The sequence below is a fragment of the Chanos chanos genome, chromosome 5 (genome assembly GCF_902362185.1).
Source record: "Chanos chanos chromosome 5, fChaCha1.1, whole genome shotgun sequence".
NCBI classification, from domain to species: Eukaryota; Metazoa; Chordata; class Actinopteri; order Gonorynchiformes; family Chanidae; genus Chanos; species Chanos chanos.
Genome location: NC_044499.1, coordinates 44,022,844 through 44,038,335, shown reverse-complemented (window position 1 = coordinate 44,038,335; position 15,492 = coordinate 44,022,844). Strand labels below are relative to the sequence as shown.

The 15,492-nt window shown below is 38.6% G+C and overlaps 2 protein-coding genes across 4 annotated transcripts; one reads left to right on the top strand and one right to left on the bottom strand.

The window, feature by feature from the left end:
• The first annotated feature begins 2,301 nt into the window (after nucleotides 1-2,301).
• On the top strand, nucleotides 2,302-3,765 carry LOC115812594 (interferon-induced protein with tetratricopeptide repeats 5-like). The gene has a single exon (XM_030775079.1). It carries the CDS (start codon nucleotides 2,302-2,304, stop codon nucleotides 3,763-3,765), a length of 1,464 nt encoding a protein of 487 aa, XP_030630939.1.
• Nucleotides 3,766-5,146: 1,381 nt separating this feature from the next.
• On the bottom strand, nucleotides 5,147-14,239 carry slc16a12b (solute carrier family 16 member 12b). 3 transcript variants are annotated; one of them, XM_030773884.1, is made up of 8 exons: nucleotides 14,137-14,239; nucleotides 13,866-13,944; nucleotides 12,354-12,590; nucleotides 10,323-10,426; nucleotides 8,320-8,463; nucleotides 7,597-8,182; nucleotides 6,982-7,241; nucleotides 5,147-6,478 (listed from the first exon to the last, which is right to left on the bottom strand). In XM_030773884.1, exons 3-8 carry the CDS (start codon nucleotides 12,461-12,463, stop codon nucleotides 6,285-6,287), a joined length of 1,398 nt encoding a protein of 465 aa, XP_030629744.1. In that variant the 5' UTR covers nucleotides 12,464-12,590; nucleotides 13,866-13,944; nucleotides 14,137-14,239; the 3' UTR covers nucleotides 5,147-6,284. The 3 variants fall into 3 exon arrangements, with proteins under 3 accessions (XP_030629744.1, XP_030629745.1, XP_030629746.1); XM_030773885.1 differs by lacking the exon at nucleotides 14,137-14,239 and having other exon boundaries at nucleotides 12,354-12,549; nucleotides 13,866-14,061; XM_030773886.1 differs by lacking the exons at nucleotides 13,866-13,944; nucleotides 14,137-14,239 and adding an exon at nucleotides 12,700-12,744.
• Nucleotides 14,240-15,492: the final 1,253 nt, after the last annotated feature.

Here is a 15,492-nt window from a genome sequence, read left to right as displayed (position 1 = left end):
AATCACTGATTATGCCAACAAAATTGCAGATATAAACTGGAGTTCTCTTTTCACTTGTGTTGACTCTGTTCTTTCTCCATCAATTAACAAAGAAACAGCTCAGTTGCATACAAATAATAGAAATGTTAATCATTAAAATGTAAATGTAACTCAGTATGAACAGGTGTGTTCTTTAACTTTCCGTATGTTATATGTTATTACATATTTCATATCTTACACACCCACACACACATAATTTGATTAAGTATTAGTACTTATGTTTTGCATTATGTATGATATATAATGTAAAATGTATGATGTTATACATAGTGTATATTATGATATATATCTATGTCATTCTCATATGGTTTTTAGTTTGGACTACAACGAGAAAAATAGTATGAGTCTGGCGATACCGCACCTACTTCATAATCTGTGCTGCTGGCTCCGCCTTGTGACTAAAACTGATATTGCACATATAATTGCATATAATCTTCTCCTTCGAATTCTGTAGCTGTTTGTGATTTAACCTAATGATGTTTGCTCCGCAACAATGTGTTTTCTGAGCCTGGCAACTTTAACAAATTTGCTTTCTGTTCGATGAAACAGACCTTTATAGGTGTTATAGTGTTTCCTGGATGCATGGTCAGTTGTAAATGGAGCCGACTGATGGGGTAACTCTAGCCTGTTACTGCTTTGACTGTTCAGGACGCGTGTAATTTGATCAGTTTATGACCCTGGCTTATATAATGAAGTGAAATGAAATATGGTTCTCATGCTTCTAATTCTGCTGGTATAAAATACTTTGAGAGTTAATTCTCTCGCACATTAACGCACTATCTGTGGTACGCAGCTACTCACATTCTAAAAGAAATCTCTAAAGCTTGTTAGGGGAGAGCCTATTGCGTCCCCATACCTTTACATAGGCTTTCTGTTTCAATGATCTTTACACACTTCATGTGTTTCAGTATAGTCAAAATATTCATTGCCATATCATAAATCACAGTCTATTATATGTTTTGCTGTGTTATTCAAGAATGCTAAAATTGAAGGACAGATGTGGAATAATCAGTGCTTACAGTATATATGCGACTTAAGGAAGTGAAGGTTATTGGAGAGTTTTACGTTAGGGACCCAGACGTGCCTCTATAGATAAAGTGACGCACATAAATTTTTATTTCATCTTTTATGTAGAAGTATGCAAAAGCGAGGGGGGGGGGGGGGGGGGGGGGGGTTGCCATCTCTGCCTGTGTTAATCCCCGACCAAAGTAGTAGGCTATTTAATATGTTCGATTTCAGACTGTTTGCACTGAGTCAGACTATAATTCTGAGAATGATTGGTACCTCATGAAAGCTATTGTCATGTTGTGATAACGAGATGGCTGTGATCATGAGAAAGACTTATGTTGTGATAAGGAGAAAAAGAAAGCTGTTCAGTCATGTCCACTCCCGACCTCCAGATTTATCATGTTTTCTGTATGCTCTTCCATCATAAATTAAATAAATAGTTGCCCCTTCCAAAAATGTTTTATTTTGTTCATGGTTGCTTGATAATTAGGGTGGTTCATCTTTCCGATCAACTCGTCTTACTTCGTTCTCCCCTGTTGAGTTAGATAATGAAAAGCATTATCAAGTCTACAAAAAATCATATATATACTGTCTGCGAATTATGCTATGTGCATTAAGAATTATGGAAGTGTAAAGTCCACGTCGGGAAAGAGACAGGCCACTCATCGCAACTGCAGCAGTTTCGCTAGGGGGTGTGTTAGTTCGAAGTAAATGGAAACTTAAGTTACTGACTACGCTGATTATCAAAACGAAACTACGCTGGTCTTTATTTATTCACAAGCTGTGTACAGCAGCATTAATGAGCAAAACGCAAATCCTTGGGCTCCTCAGTGGAGATTCGACACTTTTTCATTTTTTCATCGCTTAGATATCGTGAATAGAAAACGAAAATACTTCTTTGTGTCGAGTCATGGGGGGGGGGGGGGCAATTTGTGTTTCTGTTTCCATCCTAACTAATTATCATAGTTTGTGTTCGCTGACAGCAGAAGCCTCTTAGAGACCGTCGTCTTACAGCAAGCATGCAGACTATGGACCAAATGGAGTAAGTGTCTGTTTATGTTTTAATCTGTCCTCAAAGTCAAACGTCATAGCTGATTTAGATATACTCTGTACTACATTTTTTATCTAAAGTACGAGGAGCTCTGCACTTTCCTTATGATACTGCACGAGTATTTTCAGATGTTGACAACAGCAGAAATATTAGGCAAATTAAATTTTTTTTTTTTAATACAGTGTATTGATACTATTAATAAAATGATGTTTTCATTCACTAGTGCTACCCAGGACAGATATTTCAAAACCAAACTACTACAGCTTGAATGTCACTTCACCTGGGCCCTGAGAAAAGATGATGCTGATCTTACAGATGTCTTAAATAGACTGGAAGAACAGATAGAATTGGATCTGGGGAAGAAGGCAGGTGTTGCACGCTCCTACAACCTTATTGCCTTTGTGAAGTATCTGCTTGGGTCCTCTCAGGAAGCACTCACCTACTTGCAGAAGTCTGTGGAGCTAACAAAAGATTATCGTGGGGAGGACAGTGAGAGGCATCTTATTGTCACCTATGGAGACCTTGCCTGGTTACATTATCATACAGGAGATTACACACAGTGTGAAAGTTATCTTGGGAAACTGAAAGACATCCGAGAAAAATTTCCAACCAAGTCCACTTCTGTCCATTACCCTGAGGTCTTAGGAGAGAAAGGCTGGACTTTTCTCAAGTTCTCCCAAAAGCACTATGACAAAGCCAAGGAGTGCTTTAAAAAGGCCCTGGAACAAGAACCAGATGAAAGTGAGTGGAACGCTGGCTATGCCATAGCTCTGTACCGCACAGAGACAGAGAATTCAAGCCCAGAGGAATCGGCCACTATTCAACAACTAAGACGTGCCATTGAGACAAACCAAGATGATGCTGTACTCAAGGTCTTTTTAGCTCTGAGACTGAGTGTGTACAAAAAGTTTAAGGAAGCTGATGACTTGGTGGAAAAGGCTTTAGAGATGTCTCCTGACAGCCCACATGTTATTCGATATGTTGGGAAATACTTCCGGAATCAGGGGTCTCTGGACAGGTCCATCGCCCTGCTAAAGAGAGCACTGGACCGTACCCCAAACTCAGCCTTTATACATCATCAGTTAGCTCTCTGCTACAAGAAGAAGAAAAACAACTTATACTATACAGGAAGCCACCACAGCAAAGGAGCTGAGATACGGCGTGTCCGTGATCAGTGCATCTACCATTTGGAAATGGTAGTCACACTAAAGTCATCCTTTGTGACTGCCATGAGTGATCTTGCTCTCATTTATGGAGAAAACAAAGAAATACAGAAGGCTGAGAACTTGTTTCAAAATGTGTTCAAGATGATAAAAGAGAAAAATGAGCCTTTGCAAACTTTACAAATTGTTCGCTTTCACTATGCAGAGTTTCAGCAGTATAGCAACAGATGTGAGCCACTGGCCATCCAATATTACATGGAATGTTTAAAGTTGGGAACTGATACATATGATGGGAAGAGGGGTGCAAATAACCTGAGGAAGATTGCAGAGAGACGCATCTCCAGAAACCCAAAGGATGGAGAAGCCTTTGGGATACTTGGGTTCATCCATAAGGAAAAGGGAGAAAAATGCCAGGCTATAGAGTGCTATGAGAAAGCTCTCACCTTTACAGACAGTGATGAGTTCCTAAGTAATCTCTGTGAGCTACGTCTGTCTTTGCAATAATATTACATATAGTGTTGTGGTAATCTGAGACATCGACTAAGGTTGCTTTTACACCGCTGGTCTTGATGCCCAGTTTTGATTTTTTTTTTTTTTTTTAATTTGAACCGCCTTTTTACATCTAAAGTGACCCATTTCCGATATTGCTGTTTAAACCTGCTTAACAATTGAAACATCCCGCATGTGTACAAGCGGGTTTGGTTAGGGAGACGGAAGTAAACAACCAGCCAGCACTGCAATGAACGCAAACGAAATCATAAAAGCTATCGCTTTCCGAAACATCTTCAAAGGTCCGCAAAATATTGATCCTATTTTAAGGCAGACAAGAAAGAGGAGAGCCTGAGCGTATGCGACAATGATCGCTGATTTCTGGTTAACTTGTGGCTTTAATTTAATGAATGAATGAAATTAATTAATTAATTCCTGGCTCAATCCTCTCTGATTTCTGGCTAACTTGTGTGTGAAAGTAACATTATACGTCATTAAAATGCGAAACAGTCGCATTTTCAATGACGTGCGAATCGCAATGACTGGAAATATCCGATATGCACGTTTAGATCACAGTCGCACTGGCAGAGATCTGATCGATATCAGATTTCCTGACCTGAAACAGATTCCGTGTGTATCCGATTCCATGTGCTTTTTTCCCGTTTACACGTTCATAATACGTATCCGATCTGTGCCACTTGTGAGCAAAAAATCGGAACTGGGTCACTTTAACCAGGCACTGTAAACGCAGCCTAATTGACTTTTACTTCAGTAGTGGTTAGTGACTTTTAACGGTTACTGACATCTTATGGTTGATTAACAGGTGGTTCAGGGACATGTGTGGGTTTGGATTTTAAATAAGGTGACTCTAACTTGCAAATGTGTTAAGTAATATGCTCAAATATATTGAAGATGTAATCAAAGTCCTATATCTCTGATTAATGTAGCTTCTAGTGATTTTCCATTGTCTCTGCTTTATAACTTGTTCACCTTGTGAAAAGAGGAATTTGGGAAACATAGGGTCAAGGAAAGGGCAAAGGTGGGCGGCCATGAGGACTAATGTTTTACAAAATGACCAGAACAAGCTGGTTTTTAGTTGTCCTTGGGGTCAAAGTATGTGGCAAGAAGGATACAAAAGTTCTAACAAAAGAAGGAGCCTTCGAAGCTCGCTGAACTATCATTGTTCGGTGTCTTCCCAACGGCCATTGTACTGCATGCAAGGGGAGTCAACTAACCGGTGTGAAACATTTCTGTCTCCAGTTTCAATATTGGTCAAAACAGCAACCACACATGTACTCTTTGCACACAATAAACGTCAATATAGAACTGCACATTATTGCTCTAATTGCACTTTAAGTGTAACTGCCTCTTGGAACCAATTCATTACACTCGAAGTAAAATTAACCTGAATTTAATAATCAGATTTTGCTAAGAAACCATAAGGTTTCTTAACAAAATCTCTCTCAGAGCTGAAATTTAACATATTATTAAATTGTTACTGAGGGTATGTTGTTAAGTAGAAGTGATATGGGCAAGCAGCAAACACAGACAGAGGTTCATACAGGTAAAGAATGCATTGAATATCCAAGTCAACATTAGCACGGTTCATTGCGCTGAACATCATTCCGGAGCATGGCAGTTAGGAATGACTTTTCTATAGAGAAACAGTGCCCTCCTCTGAAATCATTCTGCAGTAAAGAGAAAACACTATGGTAAAATGGCATAAATGCAACTGGAAAAGTAGTTAGACTGTATTCCAACATCACAATCAGACTATTATTTGGCTAAACTATTCACAAAATAATACAGAGCTTGAAATATATTCTTCTTCATTTACGCAGTTCAGCTATGAAACAATTTTCCCCAAATTCTTATCAGGCCAGTATCTTCATTTAATTTCCTACTCTATCAACTGACTTGTCTTTCATGTGCCTTCAACTGCCGGTATCACCATAGTGGCTAAATTGACCTGTGTCATCAAGAGGTTAATTAGTTACAATACAACATTACAGGTTAACATAACACCATAAACATTGTTGTATGACAGACTGACTTCTGTCTTGGTACTGGGTCATGTTTGGATTCCAGCCAGAATGCAGAAATAATAACAGGATCTTTAACTTCCCTATTTCAGAGTAAATGCATATGGAAAATGTACTGATATGATACAAATAGACAAACAAATGATGTATGTTTTTTTCTCTTGATGTAATGTGCACCAGTTCTGATGGAGAACCTCATGCAGTTGTATTCTGGGGTTTTTTTTTGTTTTTTTTTTTGGTTGGTTTTTTTTTTTTTATTCAAAAGCAGAAAAGGTTGCTTTTGGTCAAAATGTTTATGGATAAGGCACATACGCAAATAATGTCTTAAGCTTCTAAACTAGACTAGTATGTACTGTGTACTGTACTCCTGAAATCAATTTCTGAGCACTAATCTAATGCCTCCGATTTTACAAAAAATAAAGAGAGGAACAAACAACAATATAAATGCTGGTAGATAGATTCAATACTATGAGGTTGCCGTGGTAATTATTATCAGGTCCTTATTTTTGGTAATGTAGAAGTGTACTTGTGTGTCCCTTTGGGGACTTTAGTTTGCATGTCCTTTTTCATTTTCTGGCAATGCCGAATCATTGTCACAGTGAACAGCAAGAGGGCGCTAGAGATAAGAGCAAAGCCACTGAGGAAGAATGTAGCTGTGTAGGTTCCAGTCGTGTCCACCAACCATCCTGAAGAAGGAAAAAAAAAACACAACAGACAAATGACTTAATTATAAGACCATGCTACATGAGATACTGCTTTATTCACGAAATGATGAAATAAAATAAAACGAAAACTGTAAAATGAAAACTATAGCACTGTGTCCTGTGCAGTTATTGGTATGGACTGGTTACATTTCAATATATGTTGGACATGGGATAACACTGTAAAAGAATCAAAAGGGGTTGAAAACTATTTTATTTTTTTATTTGTGGATTCAAGAACTTCTCTAAATGAACTGGAACAACAAAACTAATAAATAATCTACTTTTACTCATAAGTACAATTCAAGTAGGAGAAATGTGTTTTTCTATTTTTTTTTTCAGTTGAATTCTCCTCAACTATTTGATTTTTCAAAAAAGTATATGTTTTGATTAATCTCATTATCTGAATGAAATCCTTTAGTTCCGTCTAAAAAAGGATATCCGCCCTAAACGAAAGATGTTATACCAAGGGTGATAAAAGTGATTACCTCCAACAGGTGGGCTGACCAGGTATGGGATAGCATGTAGGAAATACACCACCCCAAGAGCAGAGGAGAGGTATGTTGTCCCCACAACATCCGAGGTCACAACAGGTATAAGGGCCACGTAGGCACCGTCAAAGTAGCCATATACTACAGAAAAAGGCACCAGCAGGGCGAAGGTGCGGAGAAGAGGAATAAACAGGCAGCAAAGACCCTCCATTCCTACTGCAAACATGTAGCACAGAGTCCGGTATTTCTTCAGCCACCTGAGCAAAACATGATAAGAGTAAGGACAATCACGCTGTGAATATTGACACACCGTATTTGTTTTCTTCAGATGTCCATAATTCTAACTATTCTGACCTCTCCATATCAAGTCTCTTACGTTATGGGCTTAACAATTGTCAATGGCTTGTCAAAGGAAACTGATATGCATACAAGCTGTCAACAAGCTGTCGTTGTTTGCGACAATCCTTTTTTTTTTTTTTTTTCTTAACCAAACGCAAGTGCTGAGGAAAACCTGGGCCTGAAATCTTAGTTTATAATATAAAATATAACAACATATGACATAAATCCTATGAACATTAATTTGATATTTAACATGTGGTAATGGCAATATACCTTCTGTCAGTAAGCCAACCGAAGGTGATGTTGCCGATAATATCTATCACTCCCAGAATGGACATTAGGAAGGCGGCATGGTGATGACGGACACCCACATCCAGTGCGTATGGAACCAGATAGACAAATGGCAAGCTGCAGCCACTGGCTAGGAACACAAAGGAGGCAGCCAACACTATGAAGTCAGGCATGAGCAAGAAGTGATACTCCCGCATGAACTGAGGACATCGGCAGCCCTGGTGCTCTCCATCTACAGGCTGTTCCTCTGCTGTGCTGGTCACTGCTGGTGGCTTTACGTCATACCCACACTCTGTGTCCACTGGCAGGGGACAGGCTTCCTCCTCCTTCAGGGTGATGGGTCGTAACAGAGCCCCACAAACACATAAGTTTGACACAAATCCTCCAAGGATGAGGAGAGCCCCTCGCCATGAGTAATATTCTATCAGGACTTGAACTACAGGGGCTAGGATGAAGGTTCCTATGCCACTGCCTGACATAGCAATGCCGTATGCCAGTGCCTTCCTCTCAGAGAAATAAGCCCCAACCATAGCAATGGCTGGAGTATAACACAGGGCAAACCCAAGCCCTGTGAAAGGAAACAAAAAAAGAGCCTGCTATAATAAAAAACATAAATAAATAAAAACACAGCTTTATATATTGTATGACTAATGGGTATTCTCATATGTTCAGATTGGATTTTTGAAAAGATATTTCATGAATGACCTGTTAAGAAACCCAAAGACAGGTACAGGTACTCCAAACTAGTCGCAAAGGAGCTCAGCACCAGTCCTGTTGAGGCCAGGAAACCGCCCAAAATCACAGCCACCCGGCATGATAGCTGGTTCCCAATAAGGCTGCCAAGTGGGGCTGACATTGGAACACATTGCATTAAGTAAGCAACTGACAGTAATGACCAAAGTTCAATCCACAGTCAAATTTATCAGCAAACACATTTTCAATAATGACAGGATTTAAGAACTGGAAAGGACATGGAGAGAAATGATACACCAGTAAAAACTATTCTAAATTGACTAAAAACATATATTGTAGCTGACACTCTAATATGTCATTTACTTGCAGACTTATTGCCTTGACTGAATTATCCCAGTGCTGTTGGCCAAACATGCTAAATTTAAAAAAACAAAAAACAAAAAATGAATTTGACTTGTTAACATTTTTCTTCATTCAGTCATGGTGATGAGTTTGTAAAAAAAAAAATTCTAGCCAATTCTAGCCATTTTACAATGAGGACACAACAAGAGTGTTACATTTTTAGGGCAAACTAGAATTTCTGGCTACACTGAATGAAATATAGCTCCTCCTAAACAACCAAACAATCACTACATTGGGACAACTGAATCCTGTCAGTTAATCCAGTTAATCCCAGTGCCCATTTAGCTTTGTCAGGTGAGAGACGCTGTGTAATCTGACCCTCACGCACCTTTGCGTACGGAGGACTGGTATTTTAGCATATCCATTCTCCCCTTGAGGAAAAGGGATAGGTTACAGACTACAGATGTCATGTGTCAGGTGGTCAGGAAACTGTAAGGAACCTTTATGTATTATAAAACTAAAATAATAGGTCTCTGAGACCTGGTGTAAAATAGCCAATGATAAACAACAACAACAACAACAACAACAACATATCAAAAATTCAGGGTCCCGGTCTGAGCACCAAGATTTTCCAGACACCATTTGCCACTGAGCTGCCTCTGTTTTTTCCTTTTCTTTTTCTCAGGTTACTGCTGACATGCAACTCTTTGCTCATCTGAGTCACCAAGTGACCTAGCTCCTGCCAAGGGTTTTCATATCAGTCTTGTGATAAAAAAAAAAAAAAAATCACCAGTTCAAGTAACTGTGATGTTGGAAGAATTACGTAATGTCAAAAAATTTTTCCGCTATTTTTAAACAAGTCTGCAGGAGGAGTCAAGAAATACCTTAATCTGGTCAAATACTTTTGGTTATAAAGCTAGTTATCTCTGGAGAAAAAAACAAACAAGTTAGCTGTTTTGAATCAAGCTGCTGTGACACTGATATGTCCTCTCAAGATGTTCGCTGTGTGTTGCAACATTTAGCAGAAAGCATAATGCCTCCCACGGGTTTGACCTCTTTCTGTTGTCTTTTTTAATTGTGAAGTCCCATAAAAGAAAAGGGACTTCCTTTTTTTTTTTCTTCCCTAAGAGACAGCAGTGCGCTTTGTCTATCCCTAAACTAACTTAGCGTGAACGGAGGGAGTTTTTTTTTTTTGTATTGCTGGCTGTTCTTTCATGTGATTAGTTAACATCCTGAGCATGCAGAATGTGAAAAAACAAGGAGCGCTATCCAGAAAAGTTGTGGTTTGTTGTCTCGTATTTAAATCATGTTTTTCAACAGCCTGTTTTTCTCATTTGTAAATCCTGTGTTTTGAGGGCGTTAATGTGCCCTACACCCAAGGGCTACAAAAAGAAAAAAGACAGCGCATGCTGAGAATTTTGTGAAGGGAGGCACAAAGCAATTAGGCAAATCATCAAACAAGAAAGCCACACTGAAAAGAACAGGTGAAATCTGACCCTCACATCACTTTCTGAAATAAAATCTTGTGTACATGTCTTACTGAGACATAGAACTACTTCATGTTCCAACTCATAGCACTATTTCAATGCCAGAAATTCAAGAATCTGTTTATTAAATCATGTCTTTTTTGCTTGGCTGCAGTGTAGTACAGTGAGACACAGGAGTGCATTTACCACAGAACATAGTGCTGCAGTCTACCAATGAATGAATCCATGCTGTCCCAGAATAATCACGCCCAAAATGCATCTGAAACTCAACAAAGAAGATGGAGATGCATCTAAAAAAAAAAGGGGGGGAAAAAAAGAACAAATATAAATACAAATTGACAAAAAAACCCAAAAGCACTCCCTTCTCAGACCCACCTCTTCTTGTGACTTCTTTCTGTTGGGTCACATTACTTTTACTGAGGATGAGGACATGAATTATTAGTTTTCAGCAGATGGTCAGTGAAAGGAACCATTATGAACAGAGTGTGTGACACAACCTCTCTTAATGAATAGCCAGGCAGTAGGAAGCTGCGAAAAGCCAAGGTTTAGGGGAAAATACTGTGATGGGGGTAATGAAGCAGGTTCTCTACTCCATCTGATCTGCACCTGAACAAACAGAGCAAAAGCACCAGGCAGGACAGCGGGGTCACAGCGCTCACTGCGACCATAACAGCAAACCACTCTCACATCCTCAATCACTAGCCAGGAAGTGTACACACAAGACTGGACACGGGCCAGTCTAGAAACACGTCCTTCACATTACTGTTCCTAACGAGACTGTACATGCTGAACAGACTGAACCTCAGTTAGGGCCAAAGGGTTCAAATCCCTCTCACAGCCTTGAAACACGCCCAACTGCAAAGAGAAATGCAAAACATTTAGTCTTGGCACGGATACAAAGGGGGAAAAAAAATCATTCTAAAACACGGCTTCTGTGTTAAGGCTTTTTCATTTGGTCTGTGGAGTTTCATCATCTGTTATAATCCAAGTAGATTATTGCCACTTATCTCTACAGGAGTCAAGAAATGGTCAAGAGGGCCACGGTTGGACGTCAGTGGAGTTCAATGGTCAGTGCTCTTGTTTCCACTGGTTAGAGATTGCATGACAGAGTTGTTTTGTCATAGCTGGATTTCTCCCATCAACCCATAATCTGACATTGAAAAGATTCCACCTAAAATCCTCTTGACCTGTTTTTCAAGACTACATTTGCACATATATCTGTAACTGACAGTCGCAACTGGTTTTTAAGAATAAAGTTAGAATAAATTCGGTATAGAAAACAGTCAACATCATTTGAATAATCTATTTCAAAAGAGAGAGAGGGGAAAACGTCAAGGTTCAGTCAAAGCTGATAAGGTGGTAACTAAATTACATAAATTGATGCACAATTCAGTTTCACATACTAATAACTGGAACCGAGATAATATATTGATAAGGATGCATAAATTCCCCTTTTTCTTACTCTGGACTGAAACTCATGGGAGAAAAGCCAATTACTGTGTACTATTTCACTGTGCACAAAGCAAATTTAATTATTCCTGTTTACATCAAACCTGATGACTAAACGTTTGTATTAACAAGGTAAAGAACACAGAATTAGAATATTTGCTTTAAAAGCCTTGCCTGTCTTTTTTGTCATGTCTCATGTGTCTTTCACCCAATACTGAAAAGTAGCAAGTTGTTTACCAGCCTCAGAAATGTAACCTGAACTGGGAACTGTCAGATACACTAGCTACCTCATAGCATTTTCTGACTAATTCTAAGTGTGGTAAACTAAATATCATGTTACATCTGTATTCTATATACTCTATTTTTCTACAATATGTTATTTAGGCGCTAAAAAATGTTTGTACAAATGTCAACTCAGAAAAGAGAAGAAAATAGGCATGGTATACAGCAAATATCAGCTGAAACATAAAGGAAAGTTTGTGAGTAACTAAGTAGCTACCCATGAAGTTCTAAGTGCTTAGAGTTCAACAATTAATTAATCACCATAAAGCTTACATTAAAAGTTCAAGAAATAAATAAGCCAAATAAACAACGGGCGAATGTTGGATTGCTGTTCTTGCTAGTGAAGAACAAATCAACGTGAATGATCAAAAAGTTGACATGACAAGACAGAACTTTTTAGTGTTTTGAACCCTGAAGAGAGTAAGCAAATGTAAGCTTCAAAGTGTCCAACGGAGAAAAAAATTTGCCAGGGAGCACAAAACTCACCTTGTCACAGCACGTGTGCAGACAGTGACGACAAAGCAGCCGGCCACAATCATCCATCCCCAACCCCCATCTGGAGGAAGGACTCCTGCTCTCTTCTTTTCCTGAGCCATGGAAGCTGCACCAACAACAGCCGACCCTCTCGTCAACTAAGATCCTCAGAACCTAGTCCCAGCCAACAATGCCTCTGGCTCACTTGCTGCTCATGAAAATTGTGGTCAGGTAGACCAGTTAATAACTCTGCAAATCACATAACAAGCAAAACAGTTAAAGATTTTTCTTTTTTTTTAGCAAACAGTCCATTTATCAATACTGACAGAAAGAATATGTTGAACAGAAAAATACCTACTGATAGTGTGACATCTTTTGGGGTTCAGCAAATTTATTTTCTTCTGTTAAGTTTTTCTTGCTGGCTTACAAATCATGCTATCAGTGCGAATAATTTACATCAAAGAAAAGCGAGGTGGCATAGTTTCTCTTACCAAACTGCCTGTCTAGGGGAGGTGTTTACGACCAGGGAGTTCAGGCTAACTAAGGAGTTACCATATTAACTCCGACCCTGCTGTCTGCAGGCTTGACCTCTGTGGCCCTGTTGAAAAGCTGTGGTATGCGTTCATTCACTCTCCACAGAACCTTAACCCTTTCTCAAAGGGTTAAGGCTCTTACTATTTTCCAAAACATTAACCATAAGACACGTCTAAATCAGTTTTGAACAATTTCATTAACAACTGAAAAAGTCTGTACGATGCAAATGCATACATTAGCGCTATCTTGTGATCCTAATAAAGATCTAAAATATAATAGTGTCAAGTGTATTGGTGAAGTGAACGTGTTTTGATTAACTTGTTTTTGGAAGTGGCTTCACCAAGACATTTTGAATACTACTGTACTAGAAAAAATGTGTCATTAAACTTTCATTAAGTTCATCTAGAGAAATTTTCATGTCATGTCTAAACAGTTTTAAGAAATGCAACACATATGTCTAAAATCTCCAGTTTCAAACTGAAGTCTTCAAATTGGTAACATGCAATGACTTGAGGGGGTCATAAACTACCCTAAGGATGTTTAATGTGAAGAGAAAAAAGAACGACATGTTCACCAACCCGGACAACATGCAAACTAAAAACTGGTTTTAATGTAAAAATCCTCGACAACTTAATAAGCATATGGCAATTACTACATTTAATCTAATTGTAAGACAATAAGCATGGTTGTAAAGAGGGAACGAAGTAGATGTTTTTGCCTAAATATCTAAAAAATGGGATGCTACTAAAATTATTCTGAGGTGCTCTTGTTGTTAAGATAAAAATCGAAAAACGTCTCACATTTTTCATGCAAAACGTCCGCGCGGCTCAACTGCTGGAAGATAGATCCACATAGCTTACAATTCTGCAGTATTTCTATACCTCTCCATACTAAAACTCCGAAACCTCTACGATTTTGCTCAGCTGTTTTGCCACATATACTATGCGTATATTGTTAAATTCTAAGAAGTTCAAACTTCAGAACGCTTACCATTCTAAGCGCCATGCAGCTGCGGTTCGCGCATTTTTCGTAAGAATTCCTGTCACCATTCGCCGGCTTGACTTCACTCCTGCAATTAAGTGACATATAATATTTTTTCAGTTACTGCTACTTTTAAGGCTTTTTCCCTCTCTACTGATCCTTTTGTTCTAACATTTCTTCATTACAATAAAGTCAAGGTGCATGAGTTTGCAGCGGCCAAAGAATCTACTCTGGTGTGAATCTACATGAATGTAAGCGTACAACCAATGAATTTACCTACCTCTTTCTCCACTCCGCCCAACACGTGAAGAGAAATTATGCAATTATGCATGGCAGTGTACCGTGAGTATTTTCCTTCTCTCTTCCAACAGTATATCGTGGGCTCCTTAACTTAACGTTTGTGATAGAGCACACAGCTTGCACTTCCCCCATAAAACGTCACAAAACGTGTTTTGCAGGATCTTTTGCTATATCCTATAGCAGTGCATTGTGCAAGGTTATTTGGTATACGGTCAGGGAGTTCAGCATAGTCACTGTTTGGTGATCAGCGCAACCGCTGTCTAGTGGTTATAAAATAGGTGAAAACTCTCATCCTCTAATACATGCATGAAATAAAGTTCAAGGAAAATGTATTTTGCATAATATTGAACTTTAATCAATATGTACAAAATGGTTCATTAACACAGCAGAGAAAACAACGTTCACGGGATAAACGAAAAAAAAGATCATAACGGAAATCTCTTTCTGACCATTTATGTAATTAAGAACCAGTCAGAATACATGACGATTTCATCCAATAAATGGTACAGGTAAACATGTAAACACCAGGTACATCATCTCCTGTAGTGACAGGCCTACTGTTATTACAATAGAATGAGGATGACAACACTTGAGACAAACAATTTCAACATGAGTATGGCATTTACATATTTGAACATAGACATTTGAATGTCTAATTTCCAACAAGTTTTTGGTCAAAAAATTCAGAGGCTCTGAATTTGTAGCGTTATCATATCTGTGGACTCGGCAGTTATGAAGTGTCTATTACTATATCACCTTCAGAAAATGTACTGCAACAGTAGAACGTGTGTGTGTTTGAATGTGAGGAAAAAGAGAGAGAGAGAGAGAGAGAGAACATGTTTTGGCCATTCATCATTTAACAACAATAATCATCCAAGCACTCATTTGGAATAATCTGGCAGAACAAAAAACTGATTATTATCATTCACATATCCATGAGATACTAGTACTGCTCTAGTTGCTTTGTACAGACTCAAAATATAGTGTATCTGTCCATGTTTTAAATTTACCATGGCTTGACCACAAAGAAATCATGAAAAACAAAGAAACAGACAATCATAGCTGAGGTTCTGGAAGTCTAAAGATTTTAGGTTCTCATTAGATAAACTGATTAAATAACATTTTGTTTCTTGGCATAGCAACAATGAATACTCCAGCAATTTTTGTCCTAGACAGTGAAGCGAGGATCAGGCTTCCCATACTTTTTCTTAACCGTAACCATTATAAGAAAATCCTTCCTACTGATCTCAGATCAGAAACCAAAGAAATAATTGCATGTACTCTGCAACACACAGGTGCCACTATAGTACACAAGGAATGAAGACTTGCAGGACTG